Source organism: Oreochromis niloticus, linkage group LG19 (assembly GCF_001858045.2).
Source record: "Oreochromis niloticus isolate F11D_XX linkage group LG19, O_niloticus_UMD_NMBU, whole genome shotgun sequence".
NCBI classification, from domain to species: Eukaryota; Metazoa; Chordata; class Actinopteri; order Cichliformes; family Cichlidae; genus Oreochromis; species Oreochromis niloticus.
In genome coordinates, this window is record NC_031983.2 from 14,037,394 (window position 1) to 14,064,157 (window position 26,764).

General features: G+C 38.3%; 1 protein-coding gene across 3 annotated transcripts in view; it reads left to right on the plus strand.

Annotated features, from left to right (window-relative positions):
- The window catches only part of LOC100693987 (brain-enriched guanylate kinase-associated protein), a 46,743-nt gene that overhangs the window by 7,583 nt on the left and 12,396 nt on the right, over nt 1-26,764 (plus strand). For 2 of the 3 annotated variants that reach the window (XM_025900990.1, XM_005477135.3), the window contains exons 2-4: nt 6,468-6,704; nt 8,674-8,835; nt 14,125-14,191. In XM_025900990.1, coding sequence (XP_025756775.1) covers nt 6,634-6,704; nt 8,674-8,835; nt 14,125-14,191 — 300 coding nt within the window. In that variant the 5' untranslated portion in view covers nt 6,468-6,633. Of the gene's footprint in view, nt 1-6,467; nt 6,705-8,673; nt 8,836-10,754; nt 11,008-14,124; nt 14,192-26,764 lie in introns of those variants that run through there. The other variant, XM_025900991.1, reaches the window with a different exon arrangement.

The following is a 26,764-nucleotide window of genomic DNA, read 5'->3' on the forward strand; positions in this document are numbered from 1 at the left end:
TCTCCCTTAGACTGTATTTTTGGCTTTGATATTAATTGTTGAGCTTTAATAGAACTGTTGAGTTTATGAAACTGGTGGTCGATATGAGAAAGACTTGGATCTGTTCAAAACATGACTGGAAAAAAAGGCACAATATATGTAACAATACCTGAAAGTTGGGCTTGAAACAGCTGCTGTGAATTTAATTGGAAATGAGATTTTTTGATTGTTGGAGTTTTCTATGTATTATTATAGGGCCTCCTGCTTTAGTACATCAGCCTTGATGATAATGGAGAGTGGATGTCATTTTCTGCTATGTCCAGTTTAATAAAACAGGCAATATGAAAAGGTGCAAACTCCAACAGAATAACATCTCTGAAAAAAATCACTCGATTGACCAAACAATGTTTAAACAAAGTTGCTAAGAGATCATCTTTATTTTTCATTCATCTTTTTATCGTCTATGTACATGTTGACAGGTAAATATGTCACACAGTGCACAAGCTTTTTATGTCAGCTGTGATTTTATTTATACAATATTATTTAATATCTAAACTTGTTTTGTAAATTAAGGTATACGCCTGTTTTTCTAAACTCATTTAACAGCTGTTTTTTTCAGGAATGGGGTCCTCACTCCTCACATTTTTTTAGAATATGTAATATTACTTTAAATTAAAGAGAATACAAATTATTTAAAATGATCCCAACTTAAATATCTACAGCAGTAATTTTAATCCCTTTAACACTGATGGGGAACATTTGTGTTTTATTATGGCCTAATTTATCTTTCTAACCATCATCGTCTCTACTCGCCTTTCTGTAAAAGTCTCTACATGCCACTCGTGGTGACATAAGACAAAGCTGAAAAATAATCCCTCTCAAAATGCCGTTTCTGTTGTCAAAGGAGTGAAAGTCAGTTTCTAATTTTACTGTTGTTAGACTATATCAAGATATTAAACTGAAAATCAGAAGGGAGATATATTTTTATCACAACCCTAACCCACTCAACCTTTTTCTTACCTTAACCTTTAGTGAAGACACTCCCCAGCTTACAAAGTTCTTTATTAATCATCTTGGGGTCAAATAGCAAAAAGAAACAATTAGAGAAGCAATTTAATATCACCATAAACTTATATAAGCTGCAGGAGATCCCAGTGCAACTCTAGCTATACTGTCTCTTTAACCTTGTAATATCAAATTTTGCTGTCTGTAAACTGACCCTAACCTGCTGCTTAGCTCTGCTCAGGTTAGACCAGTCATGCTTTCCTGTGTGCCAGGTGGTGGTTCAGGTAATAAAAAGTTATATTGCACTATAACAAAGTAAATGTAGATTGGAATATGAGGAGTGTAGTTTGGCAGGAGCAAATTAAAAGTGGGGTTGTAAATAACTCTCTGAAATCTCTCTGATGCATGATGATCCTACACTGAGGCAAAATGGCTTTTGTGTCACTTAGTCTAAAGACACTGAGTGGTTCAGTGAGTTGGTATTGACATATTTATTGGGAAACTAAGAAAATGAAAGCACTAATCATGTGACGATAATTGAACGATCATTCATGTAATCTTAACCACAAATACACTAAAGAACAGTTTCCCACACCAGCACTGAACTACACAACACACACAAACACACCAGTTATGTGGGAATGAATGTCTCCAGTTACTCATGCTGTGGCCCCCTGATGTGATCAGATCAGGGATAATGTGAAATCTCCCTTCAAATAGTCAGAATCGAAAGCCTGCTTCCTCTGAAGCTCGTTAGGTGTACATTCACAAACTTTGACTCCCGCAAATAAAACTTTATTGGTATGACTGATATACCATTTAAAGGGCCAAGGACCTGTAAAGGAGCTTGAGAAAATTTGATGAGTCATAACACAGCAAGGGAACCTATTTGTTATCAGTTAATTTATCCTCAGGAGCTTGTACTATAGAAAAAAGGTATTAGCTCTGCAGCCTTGACATTACTTCCAACTGCAATATCAGATGTTTGTACTTTTAACAGGTCCTGGATTATACTGCAGTCAAAAGTGCAATTAATTAGTGTGCTCCCATAATTTAGTTCACCTCTTAGATTTTAGTTGCCTAAATGAATCTGTAACTGAAAGCTTTTATCAAAGTTGTTACCCACTTAAGGTTAAGTCACTTTTGATATGTAGATAGAAATTAAGAGGCGATAAACAGTGTGTGGATTACTCCTCAGCTGCAGTTCTTGTCTTCAGGCAGCAAATTATGTTGACTAGTCATCATCAAGATTGCTCCGGTGGCTTAATCCACAGAGCTGTTTTTCTGGCCGCTGGTAGTGGAGCATGCACAAGAGACTGCCATATTTCTGGAGTCTTGCATCAGAGGAAATGCACAACTTGTGCTTGTCGAGTTAAGCCTCAACCGATGTGGTACGTAATACCAGTGGGAAAAAATACTTTAAGAAAGGTTTCTAATTATCAACACTTCATCTTCTGTTTGGTCACTTTTTGCTCGCAGTCTGTTTGAATCTAATACCTCTGAGCTAAGCAGTTGTTGGTTAGACAATTTTTTATTTTTTACAGCTTGTGTTTTATTGGAAGCTTCCTACCAGAATTCTTAACCATATATTTATGTAAGACATTTTTAAGCAAGAAAAGCAATATTAATAAAATTATTATCCATAAGAATGTGGTGCAGTTGTAACCACTGGAAAAAACAGCAGCACAGTTAACAGCATACACCATTTACCTAACACTGGCCCGTCGAGCACAGACGTGGAACCTCTTGGGGAGAGCTGTTGTGTCCTGTGGCAATGGATCCCTTGGGGGCTCATGTGCATCCAGCAGAAGCTGAGATAAATTGCCGTCTCAGTAATTTGGAGGCCATTCCTGACCAGTTTTGTGTTGCATTTTCCATAAAACTGAACGGGGGAATCTCCAGTGCAATGGGAGCATCCTTGATTTGCAACAGTATTTCTAAACAGTATTTGAGGATTCCAAATTTTCCAATCATTACATAGCAATGACATGATCAGTGGCATTCAAGTCAGCCTAGTTTTAATGTTTAGGATGATCGATTTATGTAATATCCTACCAAAAGTCTTATTTTTATTAACATAATAGGGAAAGCTTTTTAATAGATGAATCTGCCATTTCAGTAAATTCTTATCCATAGATTATGTACTATACAATCATTCTTCAAATATGATGTCCCTAAGCATGACTAGCAAATTAATGAAGAAAAATATAGACAGTCTTTCTTTTTTTTAACCAGTATGTGATAATAAACAATTATTTCTGCAGCTGTTACTAAATCAGTGACATTTTTTTCTGATTCTAGAAAGCAGTGACAAAAAAACTGTTCTGTTATTAGGAGGACTTCATTAAAAGGTTTAATATAGCTAAGCTGTTTGCCTGGTGTCATCATTGAGCAACAAAACTAACAGCAAAGACACATTTCAAGCTATAAAATGAAGGGTTAGATTTAACAGTAGACTTCAGGAGAGATGGCACTGTGACCATGAAAGTTTAATGTCTTTATTTGCTCCCTGTGAATAGTATATGTGGCAGGCAGTAGCTCTACCTCACTCAACTCCTGTGGCTCATTACAAGTAAATCAACCCGCAAGCATTATTAGGCCTCTCTGTTGTGAATCCAAGATGGATGCTGGCCGGTTGTGACCTTTTACTGGTCTTGCATTAGGTTGTTTTTTTGAATTAAACTGCTAGCCGAGCCATTCTCATTAAGGAGAAAAAGTAGAGTCAGAGTAGGTGGAAGATGTCTGCCTGAAGTAGGTTATAGTCTGCAGCATTACAACAACCATTTGTTGTACTCCCTGTAGTGTGCATTGTTTGATGATTGTGACAAGTTGCAGCAGTCTGGGAAAGTATTTCAGGTAAACAGGGTTTACTTGTGTTTCCATCCACACTATAGAGCTCACTTAATACTTATGTGGCAAGGCTGGAAAAAAAGTAGACTGTTTGATTTACATATCAGTGCTTTTTGGAGTTTTGGCCGTGTGAAAACAGCAGTAAGCCTATGACAAGGTACTCTGAGGACTTGTGTTGTTTAGCTTACCAAACAACACCAGAGGCACCAAGATCTGCTGCTTATCCCCATGGGGGACGTGATACGATACAGTAAGGGTACAGTACCTTGTACACACTTCAGGGAGGAGCATGTGTAGGTGCATTTGTGTATGTCAGGACAGATTCTATAGCCACACTTACTTACAAATTCAGCAACTCTTTCTGTCTTCTGTCTCGCTCTCTCCCTCTGTGAGTTGCAGATAAGAAAATGGCTGTAGCAGCCGTATTAACAGTGTTTCCAGAAACCACCATTGTTTCCTGAGCCAATGCTAAACAGAGATTAAAATTAATAGCTTAAGTCATGGTGCCATTAGAATTGGTGACAAAACATTCACTCCAGTTTGTTGTAAGAGTGCTACCTTTCCATTTTGTGTGTACTGAAATAAGTTGTGCTGGTGTCATTATTTATGTCTTTATTCATACATGACTCTTAAGCATGGGACATTTTTGGTTTAAAAGGGAAATATATGGACTCATTGAGAGGTTGGCACTCTGGTTACAGATGGTGATATTAATTATATAAATTATTATAATTATGGTAGGACATCGTTAAGGGGCTATAAGTCATTCAAACATAACAAAGGGCTCGAACACAAGAGAAGAATCAAGGTTGTGTCACGTGTGACACGTGAAAGACAACAAAGAACCCATTTCAAATTGTATCTTAAAGCACTTTGTTCACAGCAGTCTGTTGCAGAAACACATAATTTGTTCCAAATTTCTTCAGTTGAATCTAGATTAAGATCACAACAAACAACAAAGTGATTCAAAGGCCTATTAGCTGAAAAAATTCCATATCTCAGCATGGTGTGCACTGTGTCCTTAAAAAAGTTGAGGAAACTTCAGGAAACATGTTGAATAAAAGAAGTGCCAGGCCTAAAAAACTGTCTGACCTGACCAGACAAGGACCTGAGAAATGCATCTGGCCCTTCAGCTCATCCTCGTACTGTTCGTTGAATTCAGAAATTGTCCTTTATTTAAAAAGCGGTTATTTAAAAAGGGAAACAGCGAGGAAAGGCTGAGTTATGCAAAATTACTCAAGAACTGGACGGAAAATCCGTCAATCCAAATTATTGTCTGAATGTTTTGAGGAGGTCAGGAGAGAACTTACAACAGTGAGTCCCTACAGCCATTTGTACAACACTGCAGAGGCTCTGTCATGGTTTGGGGCTGCATTTCAGCCAGTGGTGTTTGCCGCTCTGCACATGTTTCAGTAAATTCCTGCACCCATTTCCCTAGCAAAATATAAAGAAATGATGCGTGGCTAAAGACTTTTGCACACTGCTGTAGATAGGTAAGAAAAGCTACAGTTAAATGCCAGTTTGTTTGTTTACTAAATTCATTTTAGAATTTAAAAATGGCTTGTAGATCACTGCAGGTGTTATGGGGAAAAAGAGACATCAGCATCATAATGTTATTGTGCATTGCATAATAATGTGTTAAATCTGATTATATTTTAGACTGCCAGTTATTTCTCCTACATTGTTTCTCTTTTCAAACATTTCTTTTATAAAATCACAAGAAAAAACATAATAAAAAATGAAGAAATTTAAAGATGTGGACTAAGTGATTTGTTGAATCTTGAAAAGCAAGCAGGGTTGCTGTTGCTGCTTCTGACCAGAGCACCGAAAGCTATGCATAACTAAATAATCTGCTTTAGAAAATAGCCTGTGGTTTACTTTTAATGGAGCTTCCTTTAGTAGCAGCATTTTTATATTTTGTTATTGTGTATGTGCAGCTGGAGTAATATCAGCAGGTCTCACCAAACACAGCTGCATAAAGAGAGATATGCTCACACCTTGAAAGGTTTATTTTGACATTTCATGCTTGCCAGTGGCAGGTTATTAAGTTCTTACAGCGCAGCAGACTCGAGTTCAAGCCCCAGCAACGCAGAGCGATGATGAGTGATGGAAGCAGAAACACACACGCATTCATCATAACCCTGATTTATTGGGGAATAACCTTTTGCGTTCAACTAGTCAATAACTTAGCGTCTCTTTGTATTGGCTGCATTTAATTGTTGACAACAAGAGCGAGAAGGAAGCAAAGGACGAACACGCGGCTAAAACGATGTAATTCAGTGTTGCAGTTTTCTTTAACTAGTGTTGGTTTTAGTATTATTTTTAGAAATTCACCTGGTGCTTATATGTTTTTTGGCTTGTGAAATGATAGAATACATCACAAAGAGCTTTGTGCGCTGATTGTGTAATGAAAGTTAAACTGGAGGTGCAATAAATCACACTTCTCAATACTTTTCAAGTTTCCTTGCTATTGAACTTATCTCATTGATCCGTCAGCTCTGCTCTCTCTCGTACCAAACAAGCTCATTTTCTGAACACGCATAAAATCTCTGTTTCTCTCTGGAGTTAACGCAACTAAATGTGCTGCTAAATCTGTGGGACTTCAAAGCTGTTTTTCTCTGCTCTTTTGCCAGGGTCATCACAGATAGCCAACTCCTATCTGCCTCCCCAGGCAAGACTTAAAGCTTTGACTGTCGGTTTGCGGTTATAGTTCAAACTTGGCTTCAGCATTCAGACGACCAGGAGCAGCAGAAGCAGCACCAACTACACACACATGAGAGCCGGAGCACAGAGAAAAATATGAAAAAGATATATATTGGCAAAACTGCTCTCAAAACCCAGAGAAACGGTTGCAAACATCAAAAAAGGAGGTAAGACGAGTCAGTCAGCAGAGTGATTCAGAATCTAAACATCGACCGCATCATTGCTGAATCCATTTCATTCATTTTAACTCATGGAAATGGATTCTCATTGGGAGGTTATAACCATTAAAAAGCCATTAAAAACATAGCGTTGTATCTATTCATTGCCATCACTCATCATCACATCCCTTCATGTGTCGGCTGACATTTAAATCTAGTTTAATGGCGCTCTGCTTTGGACCAAAAACAGAGGACACTGGCAATAGGTTTTGGGCTCCTTGCCATGTATTTTTTTAACAACATTACCTGAAGCTGGTGTAAAGATTGTGTTGTAAAATCAATTAGGAGGTCAAACCTGCATCGGGATATTGAACAGATAAAATAAACTATCCAGCGATCGCCTGTTTCTCTCTTTGTAAGGGTTAAACAAGCAAGAAGTGTTTAGCTGCTGGAGGTGCAGGCGAACTGTTTGACCGTTCCTCCAGTGTTTATAAGCTAAAAGCATTCTGGCTCTGATTCCATACTTGAAGGGCTAGCCTGTTTACGTCCCTACACAGAGTAAGCCTACAGGCACTGTGTCTGAGGATTAAAACTGCAGGGGGGAAAAAAGAAAAAACTAGAGAGCAGTTTTACATCTCTACTCGCTTTCTTCTACCACAGCATGACCAGAAGTGAGTGCTGACATTGTATTCAAACCACACTGTCCCAGGTGAAAGTCTTGTATTTTGCCAAATGCGTGTACAGAAATTAAAGAGAAGTGTGATTGGCCTTTCCATCATGGGCTCAATATCATGAAGACAAAGTACCCAGGAGGTCTTAGACCAGTTCCTTTAAAATGTGCTGAAAGATTTTAAACTGGTTTTAAACATGTTATTAACTCCAGCTCAAAATGCAATTCTCAGACCTTTGCTGATCTCGGGTTAGCATATGATCAAGACTGGAAAAGAAAAAAAACGTTCACAGTACCTAGCATGAGGTCTCATGCATATAAGATTACCTCTTATGACTTTATAAAGGCTTAATTAGTGCAGATTCCCAACTTAGGACACAGACGTGAAGGCTAGCCTATTGCACCACCCATTTACATGGCATAGCCTGTAAGTCTTACTATGGACACTCCAACTTTAGTGACAGATTAGCTCGAGGCTTAGGACCGAGGTGAACTTGGAAGATGCAGTCATTGCGCCTGCTGGATTGTTAGGCCGAGCCATCAAACCTCTCCATGAGCCAAGTATCCATCAGTTTGGCACAATGCTAAATCCCCCAGAGTGCACATGGCTCCTGCTCCCAATCTTTATAGCCTTCCACTACCATATCCATTCCCACAGTCAGTCCTGTCGGTGTGTTTTCATCGTTAATGCGCAAAACTGCATCAAACACACAACCAAAGTATTTCTTCCTGCCTGGTGTTGTTGGCAGGTATGGTGTTGAAACAGTGCTCCTTTGGCCTCTCATTCTCTCTCATGCTGTCTTTCTTTTAAAGCCTTCTCGTACACAAAGTTGTGTTTCATTCTGTATTTTTTGCCCCTTCTTCTATGAATCACCAGTGGTCCAAGTCCAGGGGCAAAAATCTTTTTCTATTCTTTCACATATTTGATGGGGGAAGGGGGTGGAGGGTGTAATAAAAATTCACCATTACACCGATGGGAGCTCCTTTCCCAGTTCTACTCCTTTTTTGTGAATGGGAAATGATTAGTAGTCCTCCTCCATCCATCTCCTCCTCCCAATCGGCCTCCCTGCTATCCCCCTGCCTGGGACCTCTCTGACCCCAAACTGAATTACACTCCAGCTACACTTCACCCTTTTCCCTCCCTCTCACACTAACACATAATGCCTTTTCAGCTTGTCTCTGTTTTCTCTAGCATTCTGTGCTTGGCTTGTGGAATCTGATAAACTGACAGAAATAAAAGTGCACCACTATTGTGCGACTTTATCTTCTTCGTTCCTTTTCTCTAAACGCTCTCTGCTATCTGTTCAGCTCATTTCACGACCACAAGGATGACCTACGTAAGCGCCTGTCGTACACCACCCACAAACTAGAGATGGTGGAAACTGAGTTTGACTCCACTCGGCAGTACCTCGAGACAGAGCTACGCCGGGCCCAGGAGGAACTGGAGAAATTTACAGAGAAGCTGCGCAGGTGTGTGTGCTCATGTGCATGGCTTAATGAGATGGCTGCCTTTTTATTTATGCATTTTGTGGCACAACTTTCATTTCCTGCTTTTAGCTTAAGAAGGGCAATTTTTAGGACTTAGGAAGCATCCTAAGACAGCTGACTGAAATTAACGGTGTCTTTAAACAGTACTAAGTTTTATTGAGAAAATGAATACAGTTTAGATAAGTCCTATTGAGCCTACATATTTACAGTTTTCACTTTTATACATTTTTGTTGCTTTTTAATTCTATGACAGTCAATTATCTGTGTCTTCCAGTATTTTAAAAGACTTCTCACAGGTGGTTTGAATACCACCCAGTCATCCTCTTCTGCTTTTTAGTCAGGTGGTGGTGGCAACAGGCTAAGCAGGGTATTCAGAACATCTGCCAGAAGTCTGAATGAAATGGCCAAATAGCTTTGAGCTGATAGGAAAGCAACGGTAACTCAAATAACCACTAGTAACAACCAAGGTATGCAGATGAAAAGCTCTGAATGCAAAAAATGTTAAAGACTGAAGCGGATTGGCTACAGCAGCATAAGACCACACTACTCAAGGCGCCATTCCTATCAGGCAACAACAGGAAACTGAGACTGCAATTCACCCTGCTCACCAAAACTGGACAAGAGAAGATTGGAAAAGTGTTGCGTAGTCTGATGAGTCTTGAGTACCGCAACATTCAAATAGTGGGTTAGAATTTGGGATAAACAGCATAAACACATGGATCCATCCTGCCTTGTGTCAACAGCTCATGCTGATGGTGGGGTAATGGTGCCTGGAATATTTTCCTGGCACACTTTGGGCCCCTGCAGTATTCTCATAACCATTATTTAAACACCACAGCTTTATGACCACCACTTTATGACCACAGTGTATCCATCTTCTGATGGCTGCTTCCAGCAGGATAATATGCAATTTCACAAAGCTCAGATTATCTCAAATTGGTTTCTTGAGCATGACAGTGAGTTCATCTAAATGCCTCTAAATGCATCTAAATGACCTGCACAGTCACCAGATCTCAGTCCAATAGAGTACCTTTGGGATGCTGTGGAATGGGAGTTCTTCAGCAGGTATGGGAGAACCTGGAAAACCTCCAAACAAATACCCTGACAACACGAATAGGGACTTTACTCCAGGATTATCCAGTTCCTTACCATATTTCTAAGACCGAACTCAGCCACCATACAGAGGGAAATCATCTTGACTTGCTTTATGATTGCATTCTTTTGGTTGTTACCAAGGGCTCATGACCATAGGTGAAGGTAAGCTCTCTCTTAACTACAACATTCCAGTACAATGCCCACAGTGCTGTTGATGTTGCAGCAATCTGCCAGTACATCCTCACTTGGGGCAGCAGTTGGAGCAATCTACCCTTTTCTAGCACAGAACCACAGATTTAGAGATGCTGACTCTCACCTGGCCACTTCACACTAAACTGCAAACAGCTCCAGTGGATGCCAGAGGCACATAAATGAAGCCAGAAGAACTACATCATCAAAAATCAAGGATGCAACTCTGAGTTTCCCAAAACAGATTACAGAATACATGCCCCCAAAATGTATTTTGTAACGTATTCCATTACGTTACTCAATGAGAGTAAAGTAAAGGAATACTTTGGATTACTTAATATATTATCATGCTTTTTACAACTACATGAATTTACTATTGTTGTGTGATTTATTCCTATTACTGAAGGTTACTCACCATACCAATACCAACTAGATTTTTAAATCTTAATATAAAATGAGTAACAGTAGGGTGGACATTAGGTAAGGCTGCACTTTTTGCAGCAATCTCGTATAGAAAACTAGTCCGTGCGTATATAAAACAGGTCCGTGGCTCCGAACCGTAGTAAAGGGACTTCTGGCTAATTCGTTGGGCTCCGTGTCAGGCTCTATTCTGCCCCTGGGTTGTTGCTTTATTGGGTTTCTTTGGCTGGGGCATTTCTCATTTTCCCACCAGTGGGCAGTATTACCCCTTGAGTTTTGTGGCTTCTTCTTTGGTTGGTTAGTGTGCGCTACACTGCCCCCTTTGGTGATGTGTTGTAAGCAGCAGAAAAAGTTCGCACAGGCAGTGGGAGAAAACGCATGGAGCAGAAAACAAGCGGCACAACTTTAAGCCCAGTTTACATCGTTGGGGAGCTTGTTGAACCATAATCTGTAAGTAAGCACTGTCTAGCTTTATTTTCTGTAAGATTTGTTACTTTCATGTTACTTAAAAGGGTATTTGAACGTGTAAAGTAAGATGTATATGGTGAATGCAAAGCATAAGAAAAGCTATGTTGCTAACTTCTGTTTTTGGGTGCTAATATGTCGATACTGATGCTTACATATTATTTTACTGTATGTTCACAGTCTTACAAATTAAAAGAGGAAAAAACGGTCTTCAGTGAAAGACAAAAGGCAAAGCGATGTGTCCTGTCGTTCCTGGAACCATCTCCTCTTATGTTAAGCTCGCTGCATAGGGTGAATAGCCATACATTCACCTGAGGGCAGCAGAGGCTCGTATCCGAAAAATAGCTTTACTTTGTTGTCTGGGTCAACTTTGCTAGCAAGAGACAGAGAGAGGCGTTGAAAGGCTGCTCCAATGGAACTTATTGTTTCGGAGGAAAACACGAACACAGTGTACAGTCGAGTCTTAATAGCTTACTTACAACTGGGCTCGTCAGGCACTCTTTTTGGCTGCAGTGGTTATTATTATATTTACATGCTTCCAGCTCCCGTTTCTGCTCGGTGACAGCTCGGACTTTTCGACTCTCCTTTTTTTCCCCTCCCTCGCGTTCACAGACACATAACGGGTATGGCAGTCTATTCTCCCTGCAGCACGGACTACACCGCCCACGAGGCTACGTTCTTCAGGGCTATGCGTGTAACACTCTGCCTATTGCCTTCATATTAAATAATTTTCTGAATAATACTTTTTAAAAATATTTTTTACGTCATTATGCGGGCAGCAAGTAGAGGTGACATGGGCCGCGAGATTGAGACACAGGCATTAGAGCCTCTTAATGCGTGTTTTGTTTGGGTTTCCACCGCCGTGGAATTACCAAAAATAGAGAGGGCATAGCCTAATATATGAAACAGGAAAAGACCGCCCTGTAATCCATTTATTTCAACAAAGTAACTGTATTCTGAATACCACCATTTTAAACGGTAACTGTAACGGAATACAGTTACTCATATTTTGTATTTTAAATACTTAACGCCGGTACATGTATTCCGTTACTCCCAACAATGCCTATCCATCATTATAGTAATTAAGTCTATATTGGACGAGTCCAAACCTTTATGACATGACTTCATGACATAGACACAGACATAGACACAGACTTTATTTAATGCCACACTGGGGAAATTCACTTGTTACAGCAGCACAAGGGACGGGAAGAAAAATGTGAAGTAGAGCTATATTAGAAAACAATAAAAATAAAAAAATACATTAGAGAATTAGTGTACAAAAACCAGTATTGATTCAGAATGAGCCTGTTGTAAAGCATGTGATATAAGGTTATTGTATTTAACGGAAATTAAACTAAAAACTAAAACTTGATATGTAAAAAAATATTTTAATTAAACAACTAATTAAAAATGTAAACAAGACTTTTGAAAAAACTAACGATTTTGTGAACTGCGAAAATTAACTCAAATTAAATAAGAACCGCAGAGGAAATAAAAACCTTAGTTTTAGTGTTTGTTAGTTTAATAAACATTTTATTACAGTGTACCTGATGAGGTGTTGATGGACATGTTTATTGAAGATTCTTCAGTTCAGTAAACGTGAACCTATAAAAGTGAGTAAAATGCAGCTGAAATATAAAAAAAATCAAAGGTTTACTTATTCAAATAATGAATATTAATCATTAAATTAAAGTGAATGTGTAATGATCTGAGGAGTTGGCGTATCATATGTGTGTCGGGATTCAAGGAATGTGGAAATCCAAGTGCAGACATGCGTAGGCAAATAGAAGTTAAGTAAAGATGAGCCGTTTATTTAGGAAACAGGAAGAGAATTAAGTAAACAGAACAATAACATACACATGAATTGACTAAATTCAATGGAATTGACACATGAGGAAGGGGGCACAGCGTGTGTCAGAAACTTAGCACAAGAAATACAAGACGAGGCAAGCTCCAGGGCAGATGTCAACGTAGGCAAATCATTTCTGGGAACCAGTCGCAGGGCCAGAGCTCTGGCAGTCAGCCATGGAGGAGCACGAAGGCGACACTGATGATCCCCCCAGTGACTTAGGTGGTACTTTGATAAACTTAAATGTCTTGATAAACTGTGCCTAGGTGGCCTGAAGTCCTTCAACACACCTGATACAATGCATGGCAGTCATATTTCGCAAGTTACACAATTTTACTTCATAACAAAGCTCAGTTTGTTCATGCACCTTTAATATGAGTAACAGTGCTCAGTGTTCCCTCATTATGGCAGGTTTTACTACAGTTATTTATTCACTATGGTGTGAGCCACTCTCTGTCAGCTCTACTCAGTCATTCCCATTATGCTCCCTCTTTAGCTTGTCAAATCTCTTTCAGACCTTTGTTTTATGATCTGTCTTTGCTTCTGATCTCTACTGCCCACAGTCTCCAAATCTGTCTGCTTAATGGAGCCATAAATGCTAGTTTATCAACACTCTCTTTGGCCTGAGAGCTAATGGGAAAATGTAATACAGAGCTGAGAGGTGACACGATAAAATAAGAGGAATAAGTTAACAAATATAAAGTCAGGGGCATGTTCCATTAAGCATTAAGCTAATGCACTGGTCTACTAAAGAGCAAAACCGATAACAAATATTAATATTATCAGTAAGGGAAAAGAACAAAATGATAAAAACTACACAAAATGAAGAAACAGAATTTAAAAAGGAGGAAAAAACTTATGTGGTATTTAACTATAAAGTCATAGTCATGCTTCCTTATTCTTTTCATATAATATTTATAGATGTAAAAGTTTTTTGTGCCCACTTTTCATGTGTTAGATTCCCCTGGTGTTGCACTTAAACATATCATCAGCCGTTTTTGTGGTGTTTTAGTTCAGCAGATTTATAACCACAGTGATCCTTAAGTCTGAGTAAGAACTTAAAATATCCCACAAATCCCATCTGAGACTTTCTGTCAGCGCACTGATGTTGTAAATTTTTTATTTCTCTAAATTTATGTGCAGATCGCCTCTGCTTGTTTTGGTTTACGAACAGTAAAACACTCTTTACTCGTCATATTGTGCAATTTGCATTTTTAAGTGCGTTAACTTCTCTGTTCGTTTTTTTGCAGGATCCAGAGTAGCTATGCAGCTCTTCAGAGGATCAACCAGGATTTGGAGGACAAGATGCACAGGGCGGTAAGAATCCCCTGCTGAAGTTTTTGCAAGTCTTTTTTAAAACCTTGCGTAACTGGATCTTTCATTGACACTGAAACGTCCAGTTACGTGAGGTTACGTGTAGTACAAGCGCCACTAAAATCGTATTTTGTTTTGCAAATCATGGTGGAAGGTATTTGTTATTGTGTTGGAAAACATCACAGTGTTCTTGATGTTTTCCATATGGACATTAAAACTATGTCATTTCACAGTCTGTATAGTTATGAAAAGTTATTTGGTAAGTCAAACACGTCAAATTCATTTTACATCATAGGCCACATACAGCTCGCTTTGATCTCAAGTGGGCCGAACAAGCGAAACATTTAATAACATTTAATCCCATTTGGTATGAGAAAAACAAGTGCTGGTTCAACAGCACGTCTCCGTTTTTTCTACATGATAAAGAAATGTTGCTGTAATGATACACAAACAAAGTGCAAATAAATAAATGTTTAAAAACAGAAAATGTATCCAAATAGAAAAACAGGTAATAAATAGAAATTAACAATAAATTGTGAAAAAACGGGAACTTTTCTATGTTTGGCTATGTCAGAGTTGCTTTGTAATATGCTTTATGCTTTCACCACAATCAAATTCCTCTGGATTTCATTTAGAACTGGACCGAGGCCATATCCTCCAAATGATCTAGGTATGATTACTTAGGTTATAAAAATAGTTTCTACCTAATCTCAAATCTAATTCGCCAGTTAGGATTAGATGTACCTTTATGTGCAAAAGACTTCGGTAAATAATACAAAATGTGAAAACATAGGAACACTTTCATTTTTAAGACCAAAGTGATTTGTTGATATTACTCAGAAACTTGGGTTTAAATCATGACAGTTCAGTTTAATGAGATTCTGAGACCCACTGCATCTGTGCTTAGACTGGAATTCATTGATACCATTGGTTTTGCTATCGTTGTTTATACTGACGTTAAAAAAGCAAGCTGTAATATTCTGCATGTATATTACAGGAAATTATGATGTACAGATGTAACAAATACAGATTACTTTAAATAGACAAAATTTGGGGTTATTATCTCAAAATTTGAAGTTATGTATGTTGAAATGTTTTAACTTAAAATGCTGAGAAAATAAGTAGAAGTGGACAAAAACACAGTAGAGCAGAGCAGTGGCAGAAAGTAGCTCCAGACAAATATATTTAGATATTATCTTGTGATAAGTTCTACCTTTAGTTTATCTATGATTCATATCCAACATTAAACAGTGGCTTATACATTACTTATACATTACTCCTGTAGACAGATTATGTTTAGCTGTCCAATTAAAAAATAAAATAAAAAAACTCATGTACATGCCCATTGTGCACTGACACATTTGCAGTGGCAGCTCTTTCCTTCCCTGCCCTTCACAACCCTTCTCACCCTAATATTTTCAAGGGCCTGCATCATGTTTTCAAAAACTTATTTTGGTAACTTCAGTGTTTATGTAAAATATTTGCTCACCTATAAAAAAGAAAGTTGGAGTAAAGGTTTAAATATGGTTATCCATTCATAAAATAACGACACTCTGTTAAAGATCAAGAGTATATTTGTTTTTTCCATCAACCAGCAACATGTAAAGACCGCTGACATATTAATGCATCAGTAATTACTGTGTAATAATAATAATGGATTGCATTTATATAGCGCTTTTCAAGGCACCCAAAGCGCGTAATCCACCAAATGAAATGCAATAACAAAACATTAACTTGCAGCAGATAAATGTCAATTTTCTGGTATTTCTACTGTGACTTAAGTAAAGGATGTGCAGATTTTTTCGAGCTATAAATATAAATGGGGTTGTTCGACCTTCAGGCTGCATAACTACATTTTCAGCCTCTCTCTTTCTCTCCCTCTGAGCTTTCACATTTCCTGACCGCTGTGCCTGTTTGTATTGATATTAGCACGAAGTGCAGAATCCTAATGGTGTATGTAAGTACCACAGCGTTCTCCCTAAGACTCTCATAAAAGATGTATGACAGTGATGGGGATTTGTGAGCTCAACCACATACTTGTATACACACATGCACACAGTAAGCAGGTTTTGACCCAAAGCTTGACCTGGAATCTTCTCCTTGAGAGCATCAAGTCCTGTTACCAGGAGACCATTACTTATAGTTTGGGGTTTTTCCAGAATTTCCTCTTCCTGTCATAGATTAGAGTTGTAGAAAGACAGCAGCAGAGATGTATTTACCAGTATCTGTTTCCTGAGGCTTCAGCTTTGTATCCTTAACAATTTCTTGTCTTTTCAGTTAGATCAGTCCAAATATTATAATGTTATCTAACAACACACAAGGTCACAATTGGGCTGCTGGTTTGTTTGTTTGTTTGTTTTTTGTCTAGTGCAACTCCTGTTAGATTTGTTTCTTTTAATTTCATTATATTAGTCCTCGGTGTAGAAATGCCACAATATATTTGACAATATAACATTATTGCTGCTTTATGATAATCAGTTTCATTTCTTCTTTATTTTATTTTCTGAGAAATTGCCTTTTTCATCAGTTTGGCACAGCAGAAGATTTATGCAAAATTAATTCAGCCTGAGAAAAACACACTCAGAGTCACAGTTCTGTGAAGTGTAGACCACAAGATTTAGTCATTAGGTTCACGAGCCACATAAAGTCATGTTATCTCACATCATCTGAATCAGTTAAAGTATATTTTAACTCAAAACTGTTCCCTTTCATTCAGTGTTAAGTGTACGTTCTGAAAAAACACACATATATTAAACCATCTCTCAAATAATAGCTTAAGAAAAACAAGCAGAATGTCAACAACATGTCTCCGATCTTTGACATTCAGTCAGTCTACTGTCATTACAAAGAAATGCAAATGGCTCAGTCAAAAGCACAGCTCCTTGACTTAACCATCTTACTTTTGTGTGACATGGCAGGCTGTGGGTGATGTCTTTACTTTTGTCAGTTCAAGGGCTGTAAAACAGATGATGATTCAGACCTCTGGTTTGTCCGTCCGTACGATTTTTATACTGTGCAAAGATGCATGGAAATACAGCAGGTATAGCAAAAGGTTTGTACAGTTCTAATGAAGTTCAAAGTCAATATTTAGTCTGAAAACCCTTATTTTTCTACATAGCCTAAACCCCCATAGATAAGATTTTTTTATATATATAATTTCTTTAAGTAGTCTTCGGGAATAGATCTATAGGCTTCTTGAAGGACATTTTAAGTTCTTCTTTAGATTTTTTTCCCCCATTCTCTGTCAAGATGATCCCACACTGCTTTAATAATGTTGAGGTCAGGGATCTTAAGAAGGCCAGTCCATGACTGATATTGTTCTATTTATGTGTTTTCTTATCCAGGTATGCTATTACTGAATTGGCAGCGTGTTTGGAATCATTGTCATGTTCGAAAATTGAGTGAATGCTTTCCAGATGGTGTTGCATGGTGGATCCAAATTTGGCAGCACTTTTCTGAATTCATAATTCCACCAACTTGGACAAAATCCCCAACACCACTGGCTGAAATGTAGCCAGAAACCATGATAGAGTCTTCATCGTCTTTCACAGATAGCTCTCTCCTAAACTAACATATTATTTTAGGTCTGTGAAACTGTGATGATCGTAGATCAGTGATTTAACACACAAATAACTATTGTTTGAATATGGTCAGGTACAAGGACTGGACTGAAAATGAGTGATATTAAAGTAGCCAATGTCCGAAAAAAATTCTGAAAGACCTTTAGAAATCCTGGGGAACTACTCCTCCACCACTGTTAAATATTACAAGAAAGTCTGACTCTTTGGAAGCGAAATGTAAAGAAATGAGGGGGTGGTTCAAGACTTTTGTTTCAGCTCCAAATATAATTTAAAGTTTCCAGGTAATTTTTCAAGAAACCTGATAAAGGTATTGTCTGACGTTGTTTTTGATGTTTCCCGACTGCCAGTCAACAGAAAGTATGAATGCAAATGCAATTTCATCTCAACATATGCATCCAGCCTTGCAGATTTTTGGTGGCTGTAGCTATACAGTCTAATATAAGTGTAATATTATCCACACCCATGTGTTCAAATGTAGATCAATGACGTGTTTGGAGTCATGATCACGAGCCTCTATAGAAACACAAGATGCAAGGACTTCAGATCTTCAAATGCAGTGATCATAATAAATAGCAACAATAAACTACAGTGTGATCTTATACAACCAGATAATTTATGAATGATGATGACATTTACGCTCTCCATTCTGTGTCTCTCGTCTAAGAAATGAGAAATCTGCTGTAATCGATTTCAACACACCTGTTCAGCAGCAGAACCACTCTCATCTCGCTCAAAGCAATTACATGATCAAAGACAGGGAGAGCAATCAATGTCCAAAGTAATTGGTCTTAGCTGCCTTGCAACCCTGTTAGAAAACTATTACAGCTAACTGCTGTTCTAGTCACCTCAGCAGCAGCTGTCCAATCACATCAGGTTGAGAGGTTTCCCAAGTATTTTCCCAGCCTCAGCTTTAGGACTTAAAAGCCCGAATCAATGAAAAAGATGAGCCAGCTCTACAGCAAGGCCTGTCTTATGACAGACTTACAGTATCTTGATTAGCCTGGATTGTTATCTCATCAAAGGTTTGATCCATTTGGCTTGTCTGTCCAGCACACTCACTGATAGAAGAAGATTCTGTGAAGTTATTAGAGAAGTAGCAACAAGGTTATCAAACCTCGGCGGATGAAATGGGGAGATAAAAATCTATTTCTATAGTCAGCTGCTTTTCATCTCGCACTTAACTTGTCAGTTTCCTTTCAGTTGTTATGAGGTTGTTGGAGTCTCATTGTAAGATCAACTTGCTTTGATGCTTTTGATCATGTAACAGATTCTTCAATTACATATGAAGTAATGTCATCCAGTTGTGTTGGATTTGGAAATGTTCAAATTTTCACATTTGCTGAGATTTTTAAAGAGTTGGCATTCCTGACATGATGAACTTGAAAGTTCATTTTATACACCTTGGAAACATCAGAAGAAAAAAATATTCTAACTTACTTCAGTAGCTGGTTAACAACAAACAAACTGTCACTTTTTGCTGTCAGCATCTGGAAATGATTTCGACTTGTTTTCATTCATCAAGAGATTATTTCTTCCATGGCAATAAAGCACTTCATAAAAGCCACTAGAAATCCCCCGAGTCTATCTAGATTTCCTTGATCTAGCTAACTGTAAAAGACACAGTGACTTGAAGAGACTCATTAGCTTAATTAGCTCTATAAAATCTCTGTGATCTATGTTTGACCAGGACTTTTTATGCTAAATGTCATTACACTCGCTTTTCTTCAAGTGAACAGTAATGTGAAAGTTTTGAGCCACACCTCTATTCTTTCTGTTTTGCTTCCAAGGAGCCAAAAGTGGTCTGCAGCAATAGTTTTCCAGGCTTTCTGAAGGGCATTCAAAGTTTTTCTTTGAATATTGGCTGCACATAAACACTGAATTTGTTTCCATTTTAATATTTGAATCTACAAAAAGGATACATCAATAAACTGATGCTTTTTCCACCAACAAGGTGATTCCCAAACAGGCACACCGACAACATGGCGTGCTGTGTACTTCATGGTGTACTTTAAAAATTTGAAGTAACTTTAGCAAACATAAAGGACAAGAGAAGAAGCTGTCAAAATAACAATTATCTCCTACAGATGAACAGTATCTAAAAGTCAAGTCCTGGATTCACCTTCAGGTGATCCACCTTCTATTCACCAAAGCCTCATTAGAAATGGTCTCAGTGGAAGGATGGCTGTAAAGAAGCCATTCTTAAGGAAGGGAAACGTGGATAAAATGTTGAGTTATGCAAAATTACAGAAAAAAAACTGGACTGAAAATCTGAAAATTATGAATCCTATTTTTTTGGTCAAATGGTTGTCAATATGTATTTTCGAGTGTTTACAGCCATCTGTAAAACAAGGTGAGGACTATTTCATGGTTTGGGTCTGCATTTCAGTCAGTGGTTCTTGGTGTGTTGTCAAAAGTGATGGAATTATGAGGCTGTATTTCAATGTTGTATTTCAATATGTTTCAATGAATCACTGCATTTATTTTCCATTTCCTCAGCAAACATTAAAGAAATGAGAGGTGGAGCAAGACTTTTGCACAGTATTGTAATTTCCAGAAAAAAAAAGCATCTCGTGTTTACGCCTATTTAATATCTGGTCAGTGGTATGTTAGTAGATATGCAGAAATAGCCAAACAACAATATATTTGTTTTTAATAATTATAATAAGCAGAAGCTACAGTGGATGGTATTGGTTGTGGCAGATAAAGGAGGTTTAGTCATGCGTGGTGGTGGACCAGTGAGATGTGAAAACTGTAATAAATCAGAGCAATCATGAAATACAGTGCTGTATATTCAGTAGATAGCCACTTACACCAACATCTGTCCCACGCCATATGCAGTCTATTACTGCTGATGTTTGGATCTAATAGTTATTGCTTTGTCACACTTCTACCATGAACAGCATAAATGCCTTCAATGTGTTTCCATCATGGATCATTCGTCTCATACAGTCACACACATCAATGCATTCTGCTCATGTGAAACTCTTTTCAAAGGGATTGTCTTTCAAGCAGAGAGCCTTGGTGTAGCAAATCGGTCTTCATGGCAGGAGACAGTATTGGGATTTTTTTTTTTTTTTGAGACAGGGCCTATTGGGATTGCTATTTCTTTTGATGTCATGTCATGCAATGGCATTTCAAGGGGGGAATATATTCCTTTGTAGAAGACAGACCAGGCAGGCAGTGACAAAAGCAGTTCCAATCAAATCAGACACGTAATTAAAAGTTCTGAGAAGCCTGAAATGGCAAGGTCAACTGAAAAACAATGACGACTAAAACTAATTCATAAAGAGCAAAGCAAGTGATTAACACCTGGAAGAACTGGCAAGATGTAGGCTGTGATGACATTGGTATAGCTGTGTTCAGTAGTTGTAGCCAGCGTGGATCAAGAAGGACATTGCTGAAATATAGCTTTGACAGTCCCAGCGTTGGATGAGTTATAGCTTGGTGCTGTTAGGCTGTTTAGTAAGAATTCAAATTAATCTTTGAGGCTCTCCCAGACAGTGCTGGTGCAAGCAGAAAATACATATTTGCATACAATTGTTAGTCAAGTAAGCTTTTGCCTGTGTTACCCAAAATATCCCTCAGACTTCAGAACAGAGGAAAGTTTTAAAATTCAGACTAAATACTGAATAAACAATAACTACAAGAAATGTAGACCTCAAAATACTGCCAGTACTTATAACTGGATAATAGGCTTTTATATAGGTTTTTATATTATTTAAGTAGAGTACTTTTTCTTTTGTTTATTTGTTTGGATGATCCTGCATTATAGTGCTGGAAGGAGCTGTCCATAGTGCTGAAAGTCTTGTTTCTCTTTTCTCCGTTGACAAACTGACAGGAAATTGAGGTCTTACTCCTAACAGAGATTACATCTTCTTCATCTGTAACTGTCATCCCAAAACAAAAAGGTCTGTTGTAGTTTGACTTAAATAAATAAATACTTACATAAAAAAGCCACCGTTTACTATATTCACATTCTATTATGATCAGTTAACAACCAGAGCATTAAACCTTCAGTTTTACAGGAAGCAAAAGCAACTAAAATAATAAGTAATGTAAAGGTAAAAACATTAAACCATGAATGCTTTCTATCAGTGCGTTGCTTATCACCTCAGTCTTGATTTTTCTCACTGCAGGATGTAAATATTTCTACTTCATTACATCTCAGAGGCAAATATTGCAAAATGCACTTTATAACCACAGTGTACCTTTCATCTGATGGCTGCTTCCAAGAAGATAACGTGCCATGTCACAAAGCTTGAATAATCTCAGACTGGTTTCTTGAACATGACAATGAGTTCACAGTCATCTGTCATCTCTGTCATCTGAACGGGATGCGGTGGAACGAGAGGTTCACATCACAGGTTATGATGCTGTCATGTCACTGTGGACCAATATCTCTGATGAATGTTTCCATCACCTTGTTGACTCTATGCCATGAAGAAGAAAAAGCTAATCTGAAGGCAAACAGGATCCAAGGTGTACTTAATAAAGGGGCCAGTGGGGAACACAATTTTATCAGTCTTGAGTGGAAAATGAGCAGCTATTAAGATAATTACAGTGTAACATTAAAACAAAATAGGTGGTAATGCTTATGGGTCCTTCTACTTTTGGTACTTAAAACAATATATTTTGATGCCACTAGTTTAATACTTGTACTTCAGTAGTTCTCTCACCACTCCACCTTTTGAGCTCTCAGTTTATCACTCAGTCCAGCCCAGTTTATGTGACTCTGTATAGCACTTCACAATCTGCACCCCAACTTATTTGCTGACAAACGGTTTCTTGCTCTTTTGGGATCTCCACAGGCAGCACATTCTACTTTATCAGCGCTGACTTTTAAATTATTCTCCTTGCAGTTTTTTTTCCCTACAATAAAACTTTGTGCTACATGCCATAACTAATCAACATCATGACAAAGAAGTTAGCAGAAATCTGCTGGAGGAAACATGACTGTGAGGTGTCACGTAGTTGATAGTCAGTCAGCTAACGATTACAGTTTTTAAGGTTGGTTATTTTCTGTGCTTCATGGTGTAAATTGAGTCACACTTTTCAAAAAGGTGTTTAGTGTGATCTCTTTTAAGATCAGTGCATACAGATGCCTATTTAGAGAGATTTCTTTCTATTATTGTTATTATTTTATTACATTTCACCATGTAAAGGAAGCAGATGAATAATAGTCCTGGTGGTTTAGAAAGCCTGTCACATCTGAGTGCTATACCTGTCTGTATGGGTTACTCTGTGCCCTACTGGGAGCAGAGCCATGCTCTGTCTGCAGTGCACTAATTAGTGCCATTAACACCACAGCCATTAATCATAACTCTTGAATAAAATGTGCAAATTACATGTAGGAGAGCAGCATCAAAGTGGAACCAGACAGTTTTGATGCATTTCACCATTTACTACTGATTCTGGAGGAGAAAAGCACAGAATGGACAGTAAAATAAACTGATAAGAATAAGACTCATTCATCCTAGCAATAAAGCTCCTTTGTTCTAAAACACATCTATTTTTCAGCAGACACAGTTTAGGGATACAGGTCCTGAATTTTTGAAGTATTTTCAGCACATTTTTATTACTTATTGGGCGGCACAGTGGTTTCTTCAGAGCAAGAATCCGCTGGGTTCGACTCCACCGGCTGGCTGGAGCCTACCCCTGTATGGAGTTTTATATGTTTTCTCTGGGTATTCCAGCTTTCTCCCACGGTCCAAAGACATGCACAATGCACATTAATTAATTGGTGATACTAAATTGGCTGTAGGTACGAATGTGAGCATGACTGGTTGTCTCTGGGCTCCAGCCCCACGTAACCCTGAATTGGATAAGTGGAAGAAATTGCATGGAGGGATTTTTAGTTTTTCCATGTACATTGTATTTTCTTATAATAGGTAAGGTTTGATTTCCCAGCAGTGTAGCCCACAAATCCCCCTCCACATCACCTGGAACACTTCCAAAATATAGTCAAGTAAATTTGTATCATGATGGATTACCCACATACGCCAAGCCAGGTGGTTTTTCAGTTCTACAGGAAACAATTTAAAAATAACTCCTTGTCTTTGAAATGCTGAATGAAACTGAGGCTTATTTCCTCCTATAAATATTGTTTGTTTCACATGGCAAGTTCATCTTAACATAATCAATTTGGATCACCCAGATATTTACTTCTGCTTTAATTGTATCCATTGAACAACTTCTTAGATCTCCTTCTTCCTGATAAGTGTTTGCTACATTGAGAAACTGCTTTTAGCAGGGTGGTGGTTATCTTTGGTGTCTTGATTTCAAAATCCTCTTTAATGAGGTTAGAAATCTACTTTGTTTCTTTCCTTTTCCCTCTTAAAATAAGGATGTATTTAAAATGGAGCAGAGTTTTCTGCTCTCCTCTGTGAACCGAAGTCCTCAGTAATTGCATCTCATGGGACTCAGGCTTCATTTGTTGCCCAGCGAAGAGACAGAATCTCCAGCAGAATACATAAAACAAACTGGGGTGTCTTAGAAAAACACTTTTTCCTCATTTTATACACTGTGCACTCAATTCACCTGATCAATAATTGAAGCGTGCCCTGTGAGTTTAGTTTTTGATTTGTTCCATTACGTATCCGACTGGGAGAGTAGATAACTTTGTTAGAGGAGTCATTTAAGATGACATCTGAACAAACCCTTAAACTTGACCACTAATGGTCAACAATTCTTGTGAGTGATTAGAAGAAACTTGCTCATCTTTAAAATCAAAAGACAAAAAGAGATGCTTTAATTCTGTGCAATGCATTAGGGGGGGAAACAATATCTTCCCTACTCCTCTGGGTCAATCTCCTTAAGATAAGATTGTCAGAATATGCATATTAATTCTCCTTGATGCGGTTTCCTTGTTTGTGTGGTGCCAATAGATAAGAACGTCATGTGTATCCAACACAAAGTGACTGCTGGAGATAGCAAAAATCAGCGTGCACAGCTGAGATTCTGCTGGCTAGAATTCTGTAAATAAAGACCCATTTTCCTCTTCTCTCTAAAATACAGCACAAGATCAATGCTGATTATATCAGCACAGTTAAGAATGTCCTCTGTCTCTTTTGTCTCTAACCAGACTCTGTGCCCAGTTTTCCTATAATTTTCAGCAAAAATGCAATAGAAGACCCAAGGATCATTTAGAAGAATCGTAAATTAAAGATGCCTTTTAATGCCCATGATAGCGACTGTGTTCCTGTTCTATTGGGTTATATGAAGTAAATGAAACAGGCTTGAATTCTAACTAACATTAAAGCTGCGCTGATTCATTTTTTCTACTCTTTATTACAACATTTATCACAGTGCAGATACACTCGAGCCTCCGGTCGATCGATTAGACGGGTTTGAAAGATGCACTAATCAATATTTCTGTACTAACACTGAATCAAATAACTGATGTACAAGGGTCATTCAAGTGATAAACACGCACACACAGAATTATCACTTAACTATACAGCTTCCCACAGTGTGCCTGTTGCCTTTTATCTCTACTTTGCCGCTCCAGTCGTCATAATTTACAAATGCATTAGGCAGCTGTATTCAATGAAAAGGCCTTCTGATAAACACCTTCTATTCTACATGCCCAAAGCGCAACATTACAGGGAGCACAGATGGAGTCAGGCACTAGTAGCTGATGGGGTCTAAACCAAACTTATAGCGCAGCAAATGCCAGACCTTTCACTGAGGGTGCACAAACACAACTCCAGCTGATTACAAAAGTTGCTTGCAGCTTGTTGCACAGCTGGAAAACAGCAAAAAAAAAAGTTGCATTAAAAAGTCACGTATTGCTAAATGAGTCCGATTGTGCAGTTTTTAAAGTCCAGAGTCACTCTTAAAAGGAAAAATAAAAAGTAGCCATATGTAAAACCACAACACTAATCATATTAACGTCTGAGCTGGAGATTGTCTTTGAGCCAACACAACATCAGGTTAACAAAGAAAGGAAAGCGACAAATTAAATATCTGAGCTTAAAAATGTACCTAATGTGGTCATCCACATAGTGAGAAGGAGCTGGAGGCAGGAGTAATGAGCTGGAGAAAGAACAGCGGGGAGGCGCATGTCTCGACAGCTGATTAATGAGACCGTAACAGAATTGGATTTGAATATCAATGCTGCTCTATTGCTTAAACTGACATTAATTGCCACCTATTAGATTGGCGCTGCACCTCTGTATTTCAAAACAATCACCACCATTGAGAGATTAGAAGGGGGGAGGGAAAAAAGGGTGGGAGGCCAAGTGAGTGTATCATTTGACAGCTGGTGCTGTGTGACAGGTTTCACAGTTACAACTTTGTGTATGTGCGTATGCCAGTGTGACACATGTGAATAAGAAAAACAAAACATAATTTCTAAGCCAACAGAACCCTACACTGCCCCCTGGAGGCTGAAGTGTTAATTGCATGCCAGAATCATTGTTCGTTATGAGATGCATTTAGTTACAGTTGGTGGAGATAAAGAACCTGATTCCACGATACCCTCACGCAGGTTATAATATGTATAAAATGTCATGGCGTTGTTACGACTGGCCTGTAGGCTGAGAATGAAGTCACGCGCCAATTTAACAAGAAGGAATTATTTCAATTTTGATTATATTAGATGAGCGATCAGGCCACCAAAATCATTAGGGGTGATATCTGTGGCAAACTGGTGGATTAAGTGGTCAACAGCTGCTGAGCTGAGTGGACAGACAGAGAGAGAGAGAGACGTAGAAGCCATCATTAAACTCGCCTGTATGGTTCAAATGTCACTACAACAGGGTCATTTTGCACTTCTTTGACAGTAATCACTGGAAATGGAGTGTTTCATTTGTCTTTCTTGCGCCCCCTTTATTTTTCTCGTCTTTCTTTCGCTTCCCCTCCATGCTTCTTTCTCTTACTCCCAGAGTAATTGATATGATATGAGCTCTGGCAAGTGTAATCTTCTTTTAATTAAGTCCTGGTGCTAGCACCAGCTTCATGCTGATAGTGACTTATGACTTTCCTCTTTTCATTT